This window comes from Protomyctophum bolini, assembly GCF_963924005.1.
Source record: "Protomyctophum bolini genome assembly, chromosome: 5".
Taxonomy (NCBI): domain Eukaryota; kingdom Metazoa; phylum Chordata; class Actinopteri; order Myctophiformes; family Myctophidae; genus Protomyctophum; species Protomyctophum bolini.
Genome location: NC_137866.1, coordinates 29,696,231 through 29,717,884, shown reverse-complemented (window position 1 = coordinate 29,717,884; position 21,654 = coordinate 29,696,231). Strand labels below are relative to the sequence as shown.

The following is a 21,654-nucleotide window of genomic DNA, read 5'->3' as shown; positions in this document are numbered from 1 at the left end:
TAAGGAATAATAATACAAGATACAGATTGCACAGTCATCATCATAATGATCATGTGCCTGGCGGCTACTGCCTACATTCAATAAAAAAACGCCTGGGTTTCCGGCGTTCTTCTGATAAAGATAACTGCGGTTTATTAAGTCATTATTAGTAGTAGTATTTTAAAGCCATTGATGATGACTTCATAAAAAAAATAAGTCACTACTATAGTTTTGTGTTGACTTCCTGACGATCTTGTCTGTGTGTGAGACTGCGAGTGTGTCCTGGTCCTGAAGCGTCCTCTATCGCTGGTCAGAAGAACTGCATGCATGGTGTCTGTCTGAGAGGAGAACTGACACGTGGATTACTCCTCCTCTGAGAGCATCAGGAAAACACACACACAGCCCTCTCTCTGAGCCACTAGTCTGCTCTGATCTGGACGATATTAGCGTCGTTTCGGATCGGTTCCCCTTTCCTTCCCCCCCCTCCGTTTACGTTTATTTCACCCCCAACGGGTTTTTTTAACGGTTTAATGGATCCAAGATCAGCATCATCCGAAAACAGAAGATGTTGTGTTTGCTGCCGTGTTTTCGCTGCGGTCTGAGCAACGTTAAGAAACAGGGGGTTTGTGTTTCGAAACGACACGGCGCTGGTTCACTTTATTTTTCATCGACCGAAGACATCCGATCAGCCACAGAGACTGTTGTGAATAACAACTCTAGGTTTATATAAAAAGCCTTATTATATCTATAGGACTATAGGAGAGAAAGGTGGGGGTGAAAGTACGACTGCTTAAAAACCTCAACGACGTTGAATGGCAATTCTTCAAAAACATGGAAAGAACTCCTATAGTCCCGACCTGGTCTGTCACAATGAGAACCTCCACGGACCCCCGGACAATAAGATCAATAAGAGCAAGGTCCCCGGACCCCCTTCTGGATGTCCGAACAAGAAGTGGACCGAGCAGAACACCACCTGGCCCAGGTTGGCATTATTAAACATCTTTGTTTTATGTTATAGCTAGTCCATAATGTTGTTACTATAGGAGGTCATTTTGACAGTTTTTTTTTAAGATTTCGAAGTTGATTATCTTTGCCCATGAAGCTTTCAGAATGTTCCCCTTCCATGACCGCATCATCCATCACCATTCTCACCCCAGGCATTTTTGACATCTTTCTAAATATGAATTTAAGCACACGCTACTTGTGTCTCATTTTACTTCAGTTATAGTGTTTAAGGCTAGTTTACTTTTAATTGAAGACTGGCTGACTCTCTCTCGATCGCGCTCTCTCTCTGTCAAATATTTATTTTAGCCGATATAGCTATAGCTATCCCAAACACGTCATCTATTTACACTTCACAGTAATTATGTGTTTAAACCCTATGGTGTAAACATTGACTATTGTAACGTCATCATGACAGACATAGCCTACTGTACAGGAAGTGTTATTGCTGATACTTTGTTTCAACTTTAGAGAGTCCCCCACACCCTTTCCCTTCCCATACTTCCCCATTTTTGTCTTTAACCTTCTTTTGATGATTTCCTGTTTTTTTTCCATAGAAGTGTGCATATTTTCATGTCTTTTAAATGTTCTGATTAATTGAAAATGGAGGACCCTGCTGTATTGATTGATTTAAGTATTTATTAACAGTATGCAGAATGTATACCTATATACGGTAGGTACATTTCAAGCACAGCTCAACACAAAAACTGTTACCTTTGGACGATGCTTTATGGTGTAATACTTGTTTACAACAGGGTCCACCCTTTTCAATTCATCAGAACATATACAGAGACGTACAAATTAGAAATAAACTATTATAAAAATAAATCATGTAAGGAGGTACAAAGGGAAAAGAAACATATCCATTCTACATACTGTGAAATAAAAATGTCAATCAATCGATCAAACTTGGCTTAATGTTAAAACAGTTGGTGAAATACAGCATATTCCGTAACTTTGGTGATCTGAAATTGAACTGTTGCGGTGGAATGCATAGCTGTATATCTCTATAGTCTAATCCAAATGGACCCTTATGGGTCTGTAACTCTGAGTGTAAACATGGAACCAAACAGACCCTAACGGGTCCATTCGGTTCCATTTGTACACGCAGAGTTAAATTAACATTGATTTCACAATATAAATTGAGGGTCGCAGAGATAGAAATGCCATTAAATGGGGGTCCGTAGACTAATGCATGTCAAACTGCATGGGGTCGTTGAAATTAAAATGGTTGAGAATCATCTCTTATGGGGGTCCCTGGCATTATCTCTTCAAAATGGGGGCCTGCGGGCTAATTAGTGTCAATTTGTCCTTGACATGAAAACATTTTGGAAACACTGGCCTATTACTCAAGCTTTTATTCAAGTATATATAGCCTAGCATAATTCTGAGGTTTCACTTTGCTTGAGTATATATGGCCATTTCAATGCTTTATGATTCTACTACACTACATCTCAGAGCCTAGTGCCTACCTCAAATCCTAACCAGAGTGTAGAGTAGGAGAGTTGCCGCAAAGTGTGTGCGCCTATGGGCTATAGTTCCAAATTAAACTTTAAATGTACTTTACTTTGGTCCTTTAAAATGGTGTTTGCCTGAATACATGATACTTGTAACAGAGCATTTTCACATAGCGTTATTGCAACGTTTACGTTTAAGTAGAAGTAGTGAAAGTAGCACCATTTCCCAGCGGTTACATCGCCTGGCGCCTGAACGTTTGGAGTCTTAAACTGATCAATGCGGAATGTCTCAACTCAATTTAGCTGGCATGTCTTTACTGGTTAGTAATGAGAGAAATACATCAAAGTGTCATATGAATGCCAAGGAAAAAGTTCAGGTTCACCATGATCAGTTGATCACACACACACACACACACACACACACACACACACACACACACACACACACACACACACACGCACACACGCACACACAACACACACTTGCAGAGAATTTCTTGACAGAAAGTAGCTCATAACATATGTCTACAGTGTTTTTTTGAGGAAATAAAAGCTCGGCAGATTGAAAGAGGATAATTCAAGCTTGGCCTAGAGCTGCAATGTTGTGTTTAACGTTGGTTTAATACAAGCAGATCGCAAAAGCAAATTGGATGAGTGGGGAGTCAATGGTGGGTATTGCAACTCTAGATTCATCCATTATAAAAACAAATCTAGAGTTGCAAATTGCGGCTAGGTGTGCTGCAGAAAGAAAGAAAAAAAGTATGTAATTTATTCTAATTGTTGTTATTGCAATTTACAAGCTGTGTTCATCTTACTTGTAATAACATTAATGATCAATTTAACGTGACTGTGGTGTGCTGTAGACCCGTGGCTCGGATCTGGACGGCCGTGCTGCTGCTGGGCACCTGTCTGCTGTACTGTGCCCGCGTGGCCATGCCCATCTGCGCCGTCAGCATGGCACAGCAGTTCAACTGGACCAAGAGGGAGCAAGGCATGGTGCTGGGCAGCTTCTTCTGGGGCTACTGCTTTACACAGGTCCTGGGGGGCTACGTCGCTGACAGGTAAGGGACAAACACTGCTTCACCAGGTCCTGGGGGGCTACGTCGCTGACAGGTAAGAGACAAACACTGCTTCACCAGGTCCTGGGGGCTACTTCGCTGACAGGTAAGGGACAAACACTACTTCACCAGGTCCTGGGGGGCTACGTCGCTGACAGGTAAGGGACAAACACTACTTCACCAGGTCCTGGGGGGCTACGTCACTGACAGGTAAGGGACAAACACTGTTTCACCAGGTCCTGGGGGGCTACGTCACTGACAGGTAAGGGACAAACACTGCTTCACCAGGTCCTGGGGGGCTACGTCACTGACAGGTAAGGGACAAACACTGCTTCACCAGGTCCTGGGGGGCTACGTCACTGACAGGTAAGGGACAAACACTGCTTCACCAGGTCCTGGGGGGCTACGTCACTGACAGGTAAGAGACAAACACTGCTTCACCAGGTCCTGGGGGGCTACGTTGCTGACAGGTAAGGGACAAACACTGCTTCACCAGGTCCTGGGGGGCTACGTTGCTGACAGGTAAGGGACAAACAAAATGGACTTCACACAACTTACATGGAGTTCTTTAAGGGAACCCCTTTTGGTGTTTTAACCCATTCTGGACTGGAAACCCTTTTGGTGTTTGATGCATTATGCAAGTAGTGCAAATCTTTGAATATATATTATTTCAGAGTGAACGTTTTGAACTCAAATCTTTGCTTCTGGGAGGTTCCCTGGAACTACATATTTTCAGATGGGGGTCGGCGGCCAATTACATATTGTTCGGGGTCCTTGACATGGAATAGTTTAAGCACCACTGACATAGAAACATTGGTATTTCAGAGAACTAGGATCATCCTCAGGTCTAAATGGGTTAGGAGTATATACTTGTTTGAGCAGATTAATCACCAGCTACCATGATAGAACGTACCAGAAAAGTTGACTGCTTCTGTTGCAAGATGTCCACCGGTGAACTGCACTGTGGACTCCGCCTTGTGGCATCTTGCCTTTCTTATGGGGGGAAATAACCTTCCACTTCCAGCCTGGAACTGGAGGAAACCGGAACCAACAGGGATGAACCAGAATCGGCTCCATCATCATTGTTACCAAGTGGGGATTTCTGGATCGGCTTCAGTGTCAGCCAAACACCCTTTAAAAATGTCAGGAAATGGACCAGGGGGGCAGGCTTGTTGCAGGAAGAAAAAGAAAAAACACGTTTTAATTTAAATCAGGCCTGGATGAAGTGAAAAAGGTGAGCTTGGGTGAGGTGCTGGAGTCACAAAGGAGTATAAAGGCAGGCTCCGCACACTCAAAACTATGCAAAAATCGTATATTTTTATTTTCCTTTTTTTGGAATATCAAGCTTTCGGTCCTTAGACAACCTTCAGACATCCAGGCCTGTGATAACATAAATTGTAAACATTTGGCGACTAAAGCAACTCAAACAACAACGTAACATCAGAGGTTTAAAAAAGTGTCACAGCCTTTCTCTACAGCAGTGGAACTGAGCACTGAACTGAGCTGCTGGCCCCCTAATATAGTCTACAGACTCCACCCCCTGGCTGTCTAATCAACCAACCACAGTGCAGTATCAATCCACCCATGCTGCTCCCTGTGGATTCATCAGCTCTTAAAGACACCACACCCCCATTCCATAGCTAGGCTACCAGCATCTGTACGAATCAAGGTTCATAACTGTATGGTCAACAATACCAAATTACAAGTAAGTTAAAGGAGAATTTCATACTAGAAGGGTTTCTTACCTGTATTTGTAGTTGGTTACGTCCCCACCAAAGAGGTCCAGTTGTTATTTTGTGCAAAAGCGCATTATTGTCTATTTCCCCTACCATAAGCCCTCAGTGAATTGCATTGATTTGCATTGAATTGAATGGGGCATTGGGGTGCTAATTCGCTTATTTCCATCGCTCAAAAATCAATGTATATATATACTCTCTTCATAATGTAAATAGTATCCCAAGTGGAACACTTTACTACTTATTTAGATGGAAATAAGCAAATTAGCACAAAAAACCCAACCCCCATTGAGGGCTTATAATAGGGGAAATAGCCAATAAAGCACTTTTGCACAAAATAACACCTGGACCTCTTTGGTGGGGACGTTACAACTACAAATAAACGTAAGAAAGCCTTCTAGCATGGAATTCTCCTTTAAGTTACAAGGCAGGGGAAAAATGCATCGTGTGCTAAAAAAACCAACACAACAGTCTCAAGAATACCACGTTAAAGGCTCAGCGTCAAGACAGTGATCTATGTATTAACCCCTTTTAGACATGAGGTCGCCTCAGTGTCACCTTATAGCTTTTAACCACTTTGACCATTCTTTTTACGCTTTAGCTATTTTTTTTAAATCGTGAAAATGTGGCGCAAATCTTTGAATATATGTTCTTTCCCCAGCAAAAGTTTTTAACTAAAATCTTTCCTTCTGGGAGGTCCCTGGAACATCATATTTTCAAATGGGGTCACGGCCAATTACATATAATTTTGGGGGTCCTTGACATGCAATAGTTTGAGCACCAATGATATAGAAACATAAGGTTTTTCTGAAAACTGTCGTGATTTAGAAAGACATTTGTAGAATATAAGAGTTACAGACAAGACATGTAAGGGTCCATTTGGTTCCATTTGTACACTCTCAGTTACATACATGTAAGGGTTCATTTGGTTCCATTTGTACACTCTTAGAGTTGCAGGCAAGTAAGGGTCCATTTGGTTCCATTTGTACACTCAGAGTTACAGACATGTAATGGTCCATTTGGTTCCATAATTATTAGCCTGGGCACCAGTCCATTTCGGGTTCATGAACCGGTCGGGAGCGGATGATATCGCTACGTCAAGTTGTAGTATTGTTTTGTAGTCAGCAATCTTCTGGTTTGTTTGACATGGTCATTGATCGTGCTTGCACAATGCTGCCTGCTTGTTAATGGCTTGGTAAGAGTGCTATACCTTGTGTGTCACCACTCAGCTTTGTTTGTTCAGTTCTATTTTACATGCAAAGTAATAAGATATCCTAATCTAATGTAAATAAGAAAGTACAATACAAGTAATAAGATATCCTAATCTAAGGAGGGCTGGATGTGTTTGTTATGTTAGCATGTTGTCCAGATGTCCCATGGGTGATCCATTGTCATCAGCGTCATCACAGCCTTTTAAATAGATTTTTTTTTGCAAACAGAGTACTAAATATGAATTTAGAATGTGTCATTTAGTCTCATCTAGTGTCCCTATTCCTCTTTGGCATGTCATAATAGGCAAACATTGGGCCAAAACAGCAGCTATACAAGCTCACAACCAGTGTTGTTTTTGGCAGCACATTTCGATTTAGTTTTAGTCATAGTCTCGTGAATAGTTTTCACTTAGTTTTAGTCTCATTTTAGTCACCTGGAATGTTTAGTTGTAGTCTACTAAATGTCATAAGCTTTTAGTTGACTAAATCTACAGGTGATTTATTCAACTAAACTATAGCAGATGTACATGAAGCTCGCTACGCGTTGTGACTATTTTCAACCACGTGTTAAAAATGACTTATAACTGGATCTCTTGTCCACTAGTCCCTCACTAAGATGTTAGTCTAGTTTTTATTTGAGGATGAAATTGTCAGTATATTTAGTCTTACTTTTAGTCATCATAGCTTAGTTTTCATGTAGTTTCCATTTAGTTTTCGTCAGTGGAAAAAGGTAGTAGACGAACATTTTAGTTTTAGTCGACAAAATCAACACTGCATGGCCACTGGACAGTATGGTGTAGAAACATGCATGACAATAATAACATACAACAGAACAGGTTGAATATTCAGTACTTTGGTCTGAATGGACATTTCAAGGGAAAAAATACAAAGCATGTCTCATTTTGACAACGTGAACTCTAACTGGCTATTGCGGGCATCTAAGGCAGGGATGGGCGCCAGTTGCCCATGTTTGTGAGGCCAACATTTGTCAGAAAGCAGACCATAATACTACCAGCTCAACAACAACAGGATGTACTGTGAGCTTTGGAATGGAGGGGAAAGAGATGGGGGGCCAAGTATAGATCTATGGGGAACACCGTCAATTCTGAATCACCCTCAATACAACCCCTTTCCCACAGAGGCCCCTTGTCCACTGGTTGGTTCACAACGGGAACTTACACGAAGACAATGATTTATTGTATTACAAATACGTAAGTCCCCCCCTCAGTCTTAACCGGCCACGTAAGTCCCCTAACCTCATATGAGTCTTAACCGGCCACGTAAGTCCCCTAACCTCATATCAGTCTTAACCGGCCACGTAAGTCAGTTTCCTGATGTTTTATCTTCGGTGGCAACAGTTTCACTTCTGCATTTCCTAATGGCAGCCGGCAGGCTCCAGTATACATGTAGTAGGTCGTTTCCTAATGGCAGCCGGTAGGCTCCAGTATACATGCAGTAGGTCGTTTCCTAATGGCAGCCGGCAGGCTCCAGTATTCATGTAGTAGGTCGTTTCCTAATGGCAGCCGGTAGGCTCCAGTATTCATGTAGTAGGTCGTTTCCTAATGGCAGCCGGCAGGCTCCAGTATTCATGTAGTAGGTCGTTTCCTAATGGCAGCCGGCAGGCTCCAGTATTCATGTAGTAGGTCGTTTCCTAATGGCAGCCGGCAGGCTCCAGTATACATGCAGTAGGTCGTTTCCTAATGGCAGCCGGCAGGCTCCAGTATACATGCAGTAGGTCGTTTCCTAATGGCAGCCGGCAGGCTCCAGTATACATGCAGTAGGTCGTTTCCTAATGGCAGCCGGCAGGCTCCAGTATTCATGTAGTAGGTCGTTTCCTAATGGCAGCCGGCAGGCTCCAGTATACATGCAGTAGGTCGTTTCCTAATGGCAGCCGGCAGGCTCCAGTATACATGTAGTAGGTCGTTTCCTAATGGCAGCCGGCAGGCTCCAGTATTCATGTAGTAGGTCGTTTCCTAATGGCAGCCGGCAGGCTCCAGTATTCATGTAGTAGGTCGTTTCCTAATGGCAGCCGGCAGGCTCCAGTATTCATGTAGTAGGTCGTTTCCTAATGGCAGCCGGCAGGCTCCAGTATTCATGTAGTAGGTCGTTTCCTAATGGCAGCCGGCAGGCTCCAGTATTCATGTAGTAGGTCGTTTCCTAATGGCAGCCGGCAGGCTCCAGTATTCATGTAGTAGGTCGTTTCCTAATGGCAGCCGGTAGGCTCCAGTATACATGCAGTAGGTCGTTTCCTAATGGCAGCCGGCAGGCTCCAGTATACATGCAGTAGGTCGTTTCCTAATGGCAGCCGGCAGGCTCCAGTATACATGTAGTAGGTCGTTTCCTAATGGCAGCCGGCAGGCTCCAGTATACATGTAGTAGGTCGTTTCCTAATGGCAGCCGGCAGGCTCCAGTATACATGCAGTAGGTCGTTTCCTAATGGCAGCCGGCAGGCTCCAGTATACATGTAGTAGGTCGTTTCCTAATGGCAGCCAGCGGTGCAGGTAGGTCGATTGCGTCGTCTTGATAAGTAACCTCCTGGTGATTAAAGCAATTCAGATTTACAATGATTTTACCCACCCTCTTCGCACTGAATTTGACTCGTCATCGGGCAGGAGGCTTAGGGCAAAATTAGCTAAAAAGAAGGCTGTGGACATTTTAAATAAGATGTTTAAATAGTTTATCTAACCCCCACTGTTCATGATCACCTTTGCTGTGTTTATGTGAATGTATTTTTTATAGTATTTGAATGCATCTGTGTATTTTATGTAATGTTTTATCTTTTTGACTGCCGGTGTGCCAAAGACAAATTTCCATTTTATGTAATTTATTTTTATTTTTTAAGTTTTGTTTTGGGGGTTTTTATGCCTTTATTGATGGGGAACAGTAGTCGGACAGGAAAGGGGGAGAGAGATGGGGAGTGACACGCGGCAGAGGCTGTCAGGCTCGGGAGTCGAATCCGCGGCACGCCGTCTGGCTGGTTTGGCAGCCTCGGTGCCCAGACGGTTAGCTCAACCGTCTGGGCCCATTTTATGTCAATTTAATGGACAATACAATCTTTATCTGTATCTTATCGGTTGATGACATTTGAAGCGGGTGAAAACTAAGTTGCCGTCAACATTAACTGTTGCTGTCGTCCTCAATCATCCAGGGTGGGAGGGGAGAAGGTGCTCCTGCTGTCCGCCGCGGCCTGGGGGGCGATGACGGCCTTCACCCCCGTCCTAGCACACTTCTGCTCCCAGCCCATCTTCTCCATGACGCTGTCCCGGTTCCTCATGGGCCTGCTGCAAGGTGAGACCATTAGACATATAAAGGTTCCTCATGGGCCTGCTGCAAGGTGAGACCATTAGACATAGAACGGTTCCTCATGGGCCTGCTGCAAGGTGAGACCATTAGACATAGAAAGGTTCCTCATGGGCCTGCTGCAAGGTGAGACCATTAGACATAGAACGGTTCCTCATGGGTCTGCTGCAAGGTGAGACCATTAGATATAGAAAGGCAGACTACTGGCACACCCAAAATCATCATATATACAGTTCATATGTGCGTGTGTGTTTGTGTTAGGTTGCGCACAGGTGGTGAAAAACAACCATGCTGTTTTCGTGCTCTTTTTAAGAGAACGTTTTTGACAGTGTGCGGGACCTCTTCTTTGTTTTTCAAAGATACCCTTTTTAATGTATTTTCTATTGCCCTACGCACCTGTCACTAGCCTTCTGAGGTGTGCATAGGCCTTTTGCTAAAACAATTGGGGGTCCTTGACATGAAAAAGTGTGGTAACCACTAACCACTGCACTATACCCGTCCCTGTACTAACTCTGTGTCTCTTCTGGTCTATAGGAGTCCACTACCCGTCCCTGTACTAACTCTGTGTCTGGTCTGGTCTATAGGAGTCCACTACCCGTCCCTGTACTAACTCTGTGTCTGGTCTGGTCTAGGAGTCCACTACCCGTCCCTGTACTAACTCTGTGTCTGGTCTGGTCTATAGGAGTCCACTACCCATCCCTGTACTAACTCTGTGTCTGGTCCAGGGGGGCAGTCAGACAGATATTTTGTGAAGCCACTAAGGAAATGAAAGTTCATATAATGGCCTGTTGTGGCGCTATCACTGGACCCAGAAAAACCCATAGCCCCATAGAAGTCCATGTATTTGGGCCCAACTTCACCTAGACTGTATTACCTTAATAAACATGGTCATGAATACTTTTTGCTTCCAGTCACTAGTTTAAAGTCTCATTTCTAATGTCATAATATTCTTTTTGGAAAATTATGGTCCCATGTATAAAAAAAATGACCATAAAGTCGCGCATGTTCTGAGGGGCGTGGCTACCGTTACAGTCTATGAACGGGATCCCCCACCCACTCGAGTCAAAATAAAAACCAACGAAGAAGAAGGGGGGAAGTCCCGCCTCGTTGTCTGGGCCAGGCAATGGGCCAGCTGGGCCTGGGCCCGGATATAGAAAGATGGCTGCCTCCATGGCAAGGACTGACACATAGAGACGGGCTTCATTTTACGTTCACGTTAGACCCGCGGAACGCTTTGTCCATATTTTTTACAGTCTATGGTCTGGTCTGGTCTATAGGAGTCCACCACCCGTCCCTGTTCTAACTCTGTGTCTCTTCTGGTCTATAGGAGTCCACTACCCGTCCCTGGCCAGTCTGTGCTCTCAGAAGGTGGTGGAGAGCGAGAGAGGCTTCCTCATGAGCACCGTGGGCAGTGGATCCTACCTGGGGTGAGTTGTCACCTGTACTGGAACTACATATTCTCAGATGGGGGGTCGGCTGCCAAATACAATGGGTTTTAAACCTCGTGTTTTCTCTCTCTCTCTCTCTCCCTCTCCCTCTCCCTCTCCCTCTCCCCCTCCCTCCCTCCCTCCCTCCTCAGAACACTAGTGATCGGCGGGGCTGGCTCTCTCATGTTGGACCTGTACGGCTGGGAGAGTGTGTTCTACGTGTCTGGAGTTCTGTCGGTGCTGTGGGCTCACTGTATGTGGAAGTATCTGCTCAAAGGGGAAGGTAATTACACACATTTTAGACCTGACACTAGATTCTACAAAATGTCTTCTAAATCCTGAAAGTTTTCTAAAAAAAAACAAAACCTATGTTTCTGTGTCAGTGGTGCTCAATAATTATAATAATGGAGCCCCAGAATTATCTGTATTTGGCCGCCGACCCCCATCTGAATATATGTAGTTCGTCTAATTCAGCAATATTACACGAGAGGGTGTGGTTTGAAGTGGCAATAATCACGTTAAACCACACCCTCGAGTACCAATTATACAACAGTTAAGAAAAAACTAAGAAAATCGCTGAAAAAACATATTTTTTTAATGATATAGTCACTACGACCACAAATGTCCCAAGAAACTAGCTAGCCTAGCCACCGAGTTTGGGAAAACAGAGCAGCTGATTTTTTTTGTTTTGATTAGGTGTGGAGTGGTGCTGGTTTGAACCGTCCACGGCTAGAATTGAGATTGAGATTGCGACCCGTTATAATCTCTCTTATTTGGGTCTTTCTCTGCTTCTTCCAGGGCCCATCATTACCCTGGAGTCTCTGGGGAGCAGCGGGCCTCAGTCCAAGCTGTCCAAGAGACACTGGCTGCGCCTCTTCAAGCAGCCTGCTGTGTAGTGAGTTTGAAAACCCAATGCAGCCTGTTTAGAACCCAATAATACCTGTTTGAAACCAATACAGTCTGTTTAGAACCCAATATAACCTGTTTGAAAAACCCAAACACGCACGGCCACTGATTGACTAGACTGGAACTCACCTATGCTTTTTCATGGCGTAGGCAGCTCCCGGCAGGATCCGCTGGGAGAAAATACACACAGCTGCGTGACTTGAGACTAATTAATTAGAGCGACGAGAAAGAGGAGTGTGTGTGTACGGGTGCGTGTGTGCATCAATTTAACAAAGGTGCAGACGATCAGAAATCAGCAGAGAGTGAGCGACGTTTGCGCTACTGTATGCTGAATTGAAGTGGACTGAAATGTCTGGGTTTCCGAGGCTGCTGGATGGATGGCTGGCTGGCTGGCTGGCTGGCTGGCAGGCAGGCAGGTAGGCTGGCTGGCTGACTGGCTGGCAGACTGACTGATTGACTTGCTGGCTGGCTGGCTGACTGACTGACTGGCTGGCTGACTGACTGACTGACTGACTGACTGAGAGACAAGTTGAAAATCTGATCTCTGCCTCCCTGGCTGCTGGAGGTAAATGATGCGCCTTCCTTCCGTCTATAAATAGAAGCAGCTATTAATTTGCATCAGACACTTTTTGAACAGCAGGCCTGTGTTGTGTCTCAGAATGACTTCATTAATCTCCTCTCAGACGCTCCCTATGGCGTTAGGGGGGTTATTTATAGAAGCGTATGGTCGTTGCGTGTGACGACGTGGTGTGCAATTATCTGGCCTGTTTGGATCACGCTCCTCTCTGTGGTTTCATAGGTCACCCTTTACCTTCAGCCTCCATTCATACTTCACACCAGAGTAGATTGAAGCTGGGAGTCTGACAGGGAAGTCTGGTCTGTTTTGACTAATTAAGGATTTGAACCAAGTCGTGAAGTTAAGGAGGTAGATTTAGAATTGAGTTACCTTTGCAAGTTTATTTTCCGACAAGGTGATTCTGGCTGGGTGTAGCCTTATAAAGAAAGGAGAATTACGTAACGGTTAGTTCGACGTTCAGGTCATCCTTAACACTCCAACTCAACAATTTCCAACTCCAGCTTGTCACTCTATGGCTGTGCTTCACAGTCACACACTCTCGCCCAGGGTGACTCAAGTGTGAGAGTAAGTATTAACTCTCTAGTCTAGTCAACAAACAGCAGGGTAAACAGACAGTTGTTTTTGGCAGCACATTTATATTTTAGTTTTAGTCATGCCCCTTTGAATAGTTTTCACTCAGTTTTTAGTCACATCTTAGTCACCTGGAATGTTTTAGTGTTAGTCTAGTTTTAGTCGACTAAATGTCATGAGATTTTAGTCGACTAAATCTACAGGTGATTTAGTCGACTAAAATGTGTTTTGGCGGGCCTTGATGCCGTCATAATGACTGTTTTTACACTTGCTGAAAATAGCCAATCTACAAGCTCACAGCTTGCTAGGCATTGAAAAACTGTTAACGTATACAGCTTATAGGACAAGTTTAAAACCCAAGTTTAAAACCAAGTTTAAAACCCCCAGAGAAATGTCAAACCATTTGAACACAGCTGGCTCTGTTCTTATAACTCACAGCTATGTTTAAGCTTTTATTTCATATTCGATGTCCATTTAAGCTCTGGAACTTTTGTCAATAGAGTATGCGAGTGACATCATCATCATACCTGGAAGTTATGCATCAATGCCCACTGAGTGGCAAAAAACTACTTTCTGGTCCTATCTGATTGCATTAAATGACCGTAAACATTATTAAACTCACTTTGCCACTCGTTTTGCCATTCACTTTATGCATGCGCATACCCTCTTTCTGTGCTATTAACTCCGGTACGAAGCAAATCTGTCTCTTGTAGACAACAGCTACAAATACAAATACAGATGCAAAGCTGCACGGTGCAGCTTTGCATCTTTTGCATCTGCCATGTGTGAACGCAGCATAATGCATAGTAGTGATGTCATTTTTATGTAGAAATAAAAGTGTGAGGTATACATGCTCTCGCTCTCTCTCTCTCTCTCTCGTCCAGTGCAGTGATCATTACACACCTGTGCACAGCGAGCACGTTCTTCACACTGCTGTCGTGGCTGCCAACCTTCTTCAAGGACACTTTCCCCGACGCCAAGGTAACTTCACTCCACTGTCGTCCCCTAGGGCAGTGGTTCCCAAAGTCGGGTCAAAAAAGAGTATCAGTCACACTTTCTTTTGCCAAATTCCTCCATATTTAAACTTCTAACCTTTTTTTCCTGTTTATTTCCGTCGAACGGCAACCGGAGTGATGCAGAACAGGGTTAGGAAACGTAATCAATAAATATTTAAAAAAAACTAACGTCTATAGATGAGGGGCAAAGGACCAGAAGACGTCAAGACGTTCACGGCAAAAAATATAGCCGATCTACAACTTCAAAATGCGTCCCGATGTGACACGTTTTGAGCTTGTAGATCTGACGGCGAGCCTGACAATGTTCTCTCCTCCTCCTCCTCCAGGGCTGGGTGTTCAACGTCATTCCCTGGCTGGTGGCCATCCCATCCTCTCTGTTCAGTGGCTGTCTGTCCGACCACCTCATCAGCCAAGGTAACGTCCAGTGTCCACCAGTGTTGATCTCGTTGACTAAAACTAAGACGAAAAATGTCCCACTGACAAACTGGATGGAAACTTAAATGAAACTTAAATGAAAACTTAAGCTATGATGACTAAAACTAAGACTAAATATACTGACAATTTCGTCGACAAATAAAAACTAGACTAAAATGATAGGAAGGGACTAGTGGACAAGAGATCTAGTGTAAGTCATTTTACACTTGGTTTCATGCTGAAAATAGACGATCTACAAGCTCACAACGCGTCGCAGAGCTTGTAGATCGGCTATTTGCAGCAAGTGTAAAATCAGTCATTACGACGGCATCAAGGCCCACCGAAATACAATTTAGTCGACTAAATCAACTGTAGATTTAGTCGACTAAAACTAGACTAACACGGAAACATTCTAAATGTGCTGCCAAAAACAACACTGATGTCTACATCCTCTATGTCCGACCACCAGCCAAGGTATAAGGAAAGGAAACTTTTTTAACATTGTGAACCCCGCGTCTATTCTGGGAGGAACATCAGCTGAAAATAGATGTTCCAGTAAGCTCACTGCTGAAAAGGAAAAGCAACAGCACCCTCTGCTGTTGAGACATTAGTAAACCCCTGCATTGGTTAAGTAGAAAGATTGCTGTTCTATTCTTATTACGTAGACAGCACTAGAATTGCTTTTTATGTAGTTATAGCACGTTATAGTATATGTATATGGTATCGTATATTATATATAGTGTATCATTGTATAGAAATTCCACTGTTATGTCCTTAGCTTACGCATGTTTCACGATAACTACTTTTTAATTTATGTACTGTATGTGATGTATTGCCATGCTTTTTGTTCTTGCTTAATGTAACTTGCGGTATTCATTCTCTCTCTCTCTCTCTCTCTCTCTCTCTCTCTCTCATATATCCCACCAGGATTTGACACAGCCTCTGTGAGGAAGTTGATGCAGGTATGTTGGATTTTGCCTTCATTGATAGTTTCATGTGAAGATGGACAGGAAAGAGGGAGAGAGAGAGAAGGGTAGACCTTAAAATGACACCAGATGTATAGTGAAAGTGAAATTTGGGGTATTGTGAAATCCATGATCTGGACAGCGGTGGTAAAATGATCATGATGATGTGTGTCCATCCATCAGTTCTTCTCCATGGGAGTGTCCAGTATCTTCACTCTCCTCCTGTGTGGGACACACACGTTCCCCTGGGCTGTGGCCTTCGTTTCGGCCACCATGGGCTTCACCACCTTCAGCCACAGGTATGTTATTTTAACACTAGCATGACTGAAGTAAAATGAGAAGTGGCATGTGCTTAAATTCACATTTACAAAATGTTTCAGAAAATGTCTGAGATGATAGAATGGTAATGGCTGATGATGGTCATGGAAGGGGAACATTCTGAAAGCTTCATGGGCAAAGATAATATACTATAAGAAAAACAGTCAAAATGACCTCTCAGACATGCTAGTGATTATATAGCACATTTAAAAACAAGGTACAATACAATACAATACAATACAATACAGTAAAATTCAGGCAAATAGAACAAAGTAATCTGAAAGGAAGATCATGTCGGGATTCAAAGGCTTGTGAATATACAAATGTTTTAAGTTGTGATTTAAAGTATAGACCACATGCCATGGCCCTAAGATGTACAAACCAGTGTTGTTTTTGGCAGCAATTTTTTATTTTAGTTTTAGTCATCAGTCTCTTGAATAGTTTTCATTTAGTTTTAGTCACATTTTAGTCACCTGGAATGTCTTAGTGTTAGTCTAGTTTTAGTCGACTAAATATCATAGGATTTTAGTCTACTAAATCTACAGTTGATTTCGTCGACTAAAATGCATTTTGGCGGGCCTTGACGCCGTCGTAATGACTGTTTTTACACTTGCTGAAAATAGCCGTTCTACAAGCTCACAACGCGCCACAGCGCGACGCGTTGTGAGCGTTGTGAGCGTTGTGTAAATGATATAAAATTCAAACTAACTGCTGTGTGTCTCTTTGACAGTGGGGTGTCTGTGAATGTCCAGGACTTGGCTCCCTCCTGCGCTGGAGCGCTGTTTGGTATGTTTAAACATTTATTTTCTGTTAGGTCTCTGGTCTGTCTGGTTATTATCTTTCTGTGTATAATATAAAGATTGTGTAAATGTCTGTCTCGTCAATTTAGCTTAAAAACTATAAACATATTGTTCTTAAAAAAAAAGGATGCTCACAAAATAGAAAGAAATTTAGATTTTTTTTTTGTATCTTGATTTTGTTTCTTACTACACTAGATTATATTATTAAGCTCCTCACAGAACAATTAGATTTAAAGTTTCTCTTAGTTTAGCTCAGTGGTTTTCAACCAGTGGTCCTTGAGGAGTTCCAGGTGGATGATGGAGAGTTGGTAACCAAATGGACCCGTATAACACTTGAGTGTGAAATGAAACCAAATGGACCATTACCGGTCCATTTGGTTCATGTTACGCTCTCAACAGTTACATTATTGTTAAACATCTGCATTACTTAATTTACAAGAAGTCTACACAATAATTAGAGAATGTAGAAGAATTGTTATTTTAAACCTGTCAGTTCTCTCATAATGGTACCACCACATCAATGCAGCATGGAATTGTGGACAAAATCTTATCCAACAACAAACAACATATTCTTTAGTTTTGGGTCTGAGAGGCTAAATTTCATCAAATGGTGGTCCGTGGTGCAGATGCCCAAAAAATAATGGGCCTTGGTATGAAAAGATTTTGAAAAATCACACATGGGCAACTGGCGGCCCGGGGGCCACATGCAGCCCCCACCTTCACTTAATGTGGCCCTTAGGTTAATATCAGAATATACTGACATATATGTATATATATGACATGACCCGCTTGAATTACTTCAGTCTATATTAGTAGCTTAATGATTTGTATTCAAATGTTATTGAATTTTTTTATGTCCAATGTATTTATATTTACTGTAAGTTCATAAACGTAACATAAGTATAACTACTGGTAAATGCATTTGAAATTAAATTAAAAAAATTGCTACAAAATAATTCCGGATTTCAATTCAAATATAGTAAAAATAGCCGATCTGCAATCGGCGCGTTTTGAGCTATTAGATCGGCTATTTTTGCTACAACATTATATGCAATGTGGCCCCTCTGGAGTGTTTATGGAAATATCCATCGTCAAAGTTGCCCACCCCTGGTTTAGAATGTTCCAGCCTTCATCAAGCACAACAAACTGAAATGTCCTGTCCTGTGCTTTCCTCCCTCCTCCTCCCGCAGGCGTCATGAATACCTGCGGGGCGTTCTCGGGTGAGTATTGTGAAGAAGAACCAAAACATCTGTGATCAATGTTTCACCACCAGGCAGCTCAAGTTCTGAAAGCGTGGTTTGTTTTTTTGGCCCCTTTTCGTGATCCGCGGAGTGAAATCATTCATTCATCATTGATTGATTGACAGTTAGCTTATTGGACAGAGTACAACAGAGTACAGTCAAACACTTCAGTGCAAAGGGGATATAGCACCAAAGAAAGTCCTTGCTCCGTGAGCTTGTAGCCAGAGGCGTGCGTATCTACAATAAGGCGAGGACAGGCGTCCGCCTGACCAAATCCATTTCTGCCTGGGCCAAAATCCATACACTGAGGACCAAAACAAGCCATGAGAACAAGCGTGACCCTCAATCACCCATTCGAATGCAAATGCAGCCTTTCAGCCTTTGTATCCTACTCGTCTGGCAGGTATCTCTTTGAAAACCTTTAGTGCTACCGATTGTGCGTGGGGGGACGACGACAATTAACACATCTTGCCTGCCCCAAAATGTAATTCCTGGAAACGCCACTGGCTGTATAGCGTCTCCTGTCAGTCACGCTGTGTGTCCCGTGAGCCGTACATGTTGCATCATGGAGTCGTAGCAGAGGTCGTCATCGGATGAATATGAATAAGGGAGAGAAAAGATCACTACTAGGTCTTGTGGGAGGCGGCGGCAGGCCGTGTTTTCACTTATTTGCATATGCGCTGTCTTTGTTGTTCCCTCTCGTGTGTTTAGGGGTCCTCATGGTGTACTTCTCGGGCTACCTGATCGAGACCACGGGCTCCTGGGCGTCGGTGTTCGCCCTCATCACCGTGGTCAACCTGCTGGGTCTCTGCACCTTCCTGGCCTTCGCCGAGGCACGCCGCGTCGACATCGACTCCGCCAAGACACGCAAGACCCACAACAACGTCCACGCCATCTGACCGGTCGATCACGCCAAGACGCCATCTGACCGGTCGATCACGCCAAGACGCCATCTGACCGGTCGATCACGCCAAGACGCCATCTGACCGGTCGACCACGCCAAGACACCATCTGACCGGTCGATCACGCCAAGACGCCATCTGACCGGTCGACCACACCAAGACGCCATCTGACCGGTCGACCACGCCAAGACACCATCTGACCGGTCGACCACGCCAAGACACCATCTGACCGGTCGACCACGCCAATTACTCTAGTGAGTAGTGCTGCACGACCATTCTTCTTGCTCAAATGTGAATCTCGATTTTCCTCCACAAGAATTGAGATGATCACGATTATCACACGATTGAAAATATGTATTGTCTTTATAGTCTGTAGTTGCTGAACGTTATACGTTTACAATGTGTCACCTGGAGCCATAACTACTGTGGCTTTAAACAGACAACATCAAAGCGCTCGATTTAAAAACCTCTCTTAAAGTATCTCTTGTAGCAAAAACACAAGAGTAAAGAGTAAAATTAATTGGACAGCCAACTAGTGCTGCACCATTCTTGCTCAAATGACATCACATATAGGTGTCTTTGTTTGATTATTGTGCAGCACAACCGGGGTGTGGGGGGGGGGGGGCTCGGTCGACTCGCAAGCAACACGCCGCAGAAGCTGTCGAAAGTTCAACCAATGTCTGCCTTGGAACTCTTGCGCGCACAGATGTAAACGACCAAACGATAACGAAGAGGGGAAAGAAGACCTACGTATCGACTTTTGGGCAGAATGATCATCATGTTTATGTACGAGAGCTACTCCGAGACACAGTCACACCAAAGAATGAATGCCACATGTTGTATCGTTGGACAAACGGTGGTATATTCTCTCTCTCTCTCTCGCTCTCTCTCTCTCTCGTGAGTGTGACACAAACGAACGCACAAATGCACACACAGCACAGGTCTTGTTCCGTTACCCACATACCTACAACAATAGGGCGAGAAGATGATTTCAAGATGAAGCATCTACAATATTGTCGCTGTCAAGGCAGAAACCACAAATCTCCATAGTCTTTTAGTGTTTTTTGTTGTTGTAAATTAATGCCCCACTTGATCACTGCATCACGAAGTATTCAAAACCAATATACAAGCATTGTGATATACAAGAGTTGGGAGCTTGTAGATCTGCTATTTTTTTGCTATCTTTGAATCTGAATATATGAGGTTTCCAGAAGTGCTATGCAAACGGTGTCAGTCACCGTCGTCCAGTTATGGGCTATTGTTGTTGATGACTTTAGTGACTGTGGGAAGGGAAGGCGGTCGGTCGCTGCTCTGTGCCTGGATGGGTGTGGAAAGCTGTCCATTTGTTTTTTATTTAAGGCTCATTCATAGTCTGGATTTTCGGTGGTGAGGTGACCACCGCTCCGGTGGTGAGGTGACCACCGGAGCTGAAATAACGTTGAGCGGTGGTGAGTAAAAAAAGGGAAGGGCGGTGGTTTGCTCTTCACTGCAGCTCAGTGACGTCATGTTGTAGTTAGTTGGTCACCGAAATATATGCTATGAATAAGCCTTTAGTTTCCAGTGGTTGTGGGGCATTGGAAAAAAAGGGGGCACCTTGTGCAGCGTGTGGAACCGGCCGGTTGCCTTAATAGTGTGAGATTTATAGATTTTGGGGCATAAATAATATATTAGAACTAATTTAGAAGCTTTTTTTTTATCAAGAATTGATCAATGTCACCGCATGGTCCACATACTGTACAGTGTACACTGTACAAAATATAATATAAATTATTTTTCTTTCTCAAAATGGCAAATTGCTGTCCAGAGTGCAAAGGGCAGGTGCTCTAGCACCCCCTCGTGTCCATCTGTGCACGCCACTGGTTCCAGTCATTGGTGTGAATGGGGCTTAAGAGAGAGGAACTCACAGTATGTATGAACACTTAGTCCGCCATGCTGCGTTCACACTGCCTCAAGCAAAAGATTCAAAGCTGCACAGCAGATGTGTATCTTTGTGGCTGAAGTTGAATCCAGCTCAACTTTTTGTAGCTTTTGCAGCAACTACTCTATACAAACATTCGGATGTATCATCATCATCATGCATCATCATCATGCATCATCGTGTCGCTGGCTTCCATTGACAATGAATGGTAGACTGTATCTTTGGTCAGTGTTGTTTTTGGCAGCAGATTTTAGTTTTAGTCATAGCCTCTTGAATAGTTTTCACTTAGTTTAGTCACATTTCAGTCACCTAGAATGTTTTAGTGTTAGTCTAATTTTACTCTACTAAATATCATAAGATTTTAGTCGAGTAAATTATTTAGTCGACTAAAATGTATTTTGGCAGGCCTTGATGCCGTTCGTAATGACACTTGCTGAAAATAGCCGATCTACAAGCCCACAACGTGTCACAGCGCGTAGATCTGCTATGGGGGGGGGGGGGGGGGGGGGGGGTTAAAGACTCTCGGTGTTGATCGATGTTTTGTGTAAAAAAAACGAGACCAAAGTTCCCTTAAAACAACATGATCACACGACGTACAGAAAGATACCTCACACAATTATTCTTTTTTGTTTATTGAATACGATCTATATTTATACGACTGTACAAAAGGACGGAGATAAATGTAACATATCGGAGGAGTGACGACCGTTTGCGTCTCGATGAGTCACTTCTGAGCTTGAGTCGAATTGTGTAATTTAAGAATAAACGGTTATACCTGGTAGGGGAGAGCCGCCTTGGATGTAACGCGTCACGGTTGTAACATGGACGTTATCTCTTGATTGGTCAACGCCACCATG

General features: G+C 43.6%; 1 protein-coding gene across 1 annotated transcript; it reads left to right on the top strand.

Annotated features, from left to right (window-relative positions):
* The first annotated feature begins 378 nt into the window (after positions 1-378).
* Positions 379-19,435, top strand: slc17a9b (solute carrier family 17 member 9b). The gene is made up of 13 exons (XM_080763303.1): positions 379-961; positions 3,302-3,499; positions 9,592-9,731; positions 11,071-11,170; positions 11,323-11,453; positions 11,969-12,065; positions 14,108-14,204; positions 14,566-14,653; positions 15,581-15,615; positions 15,802-15,917; positions 16,667-16,722; positions 17,927-17,956; positions 18,689-19,435. Exons 1-13 carry the CDS (start codon positions 792-794, stop codon positions 18,874-18,876), a joined length of 1,446 nt encoding a protein of 481 aa, XP_080619429.1. The 5' UTR covers positions 379-791; the 3' UTR covers positions 18,877-19,435.
* Positions 19,436-21,654: the final 2,219 nt, after the last annotated feature.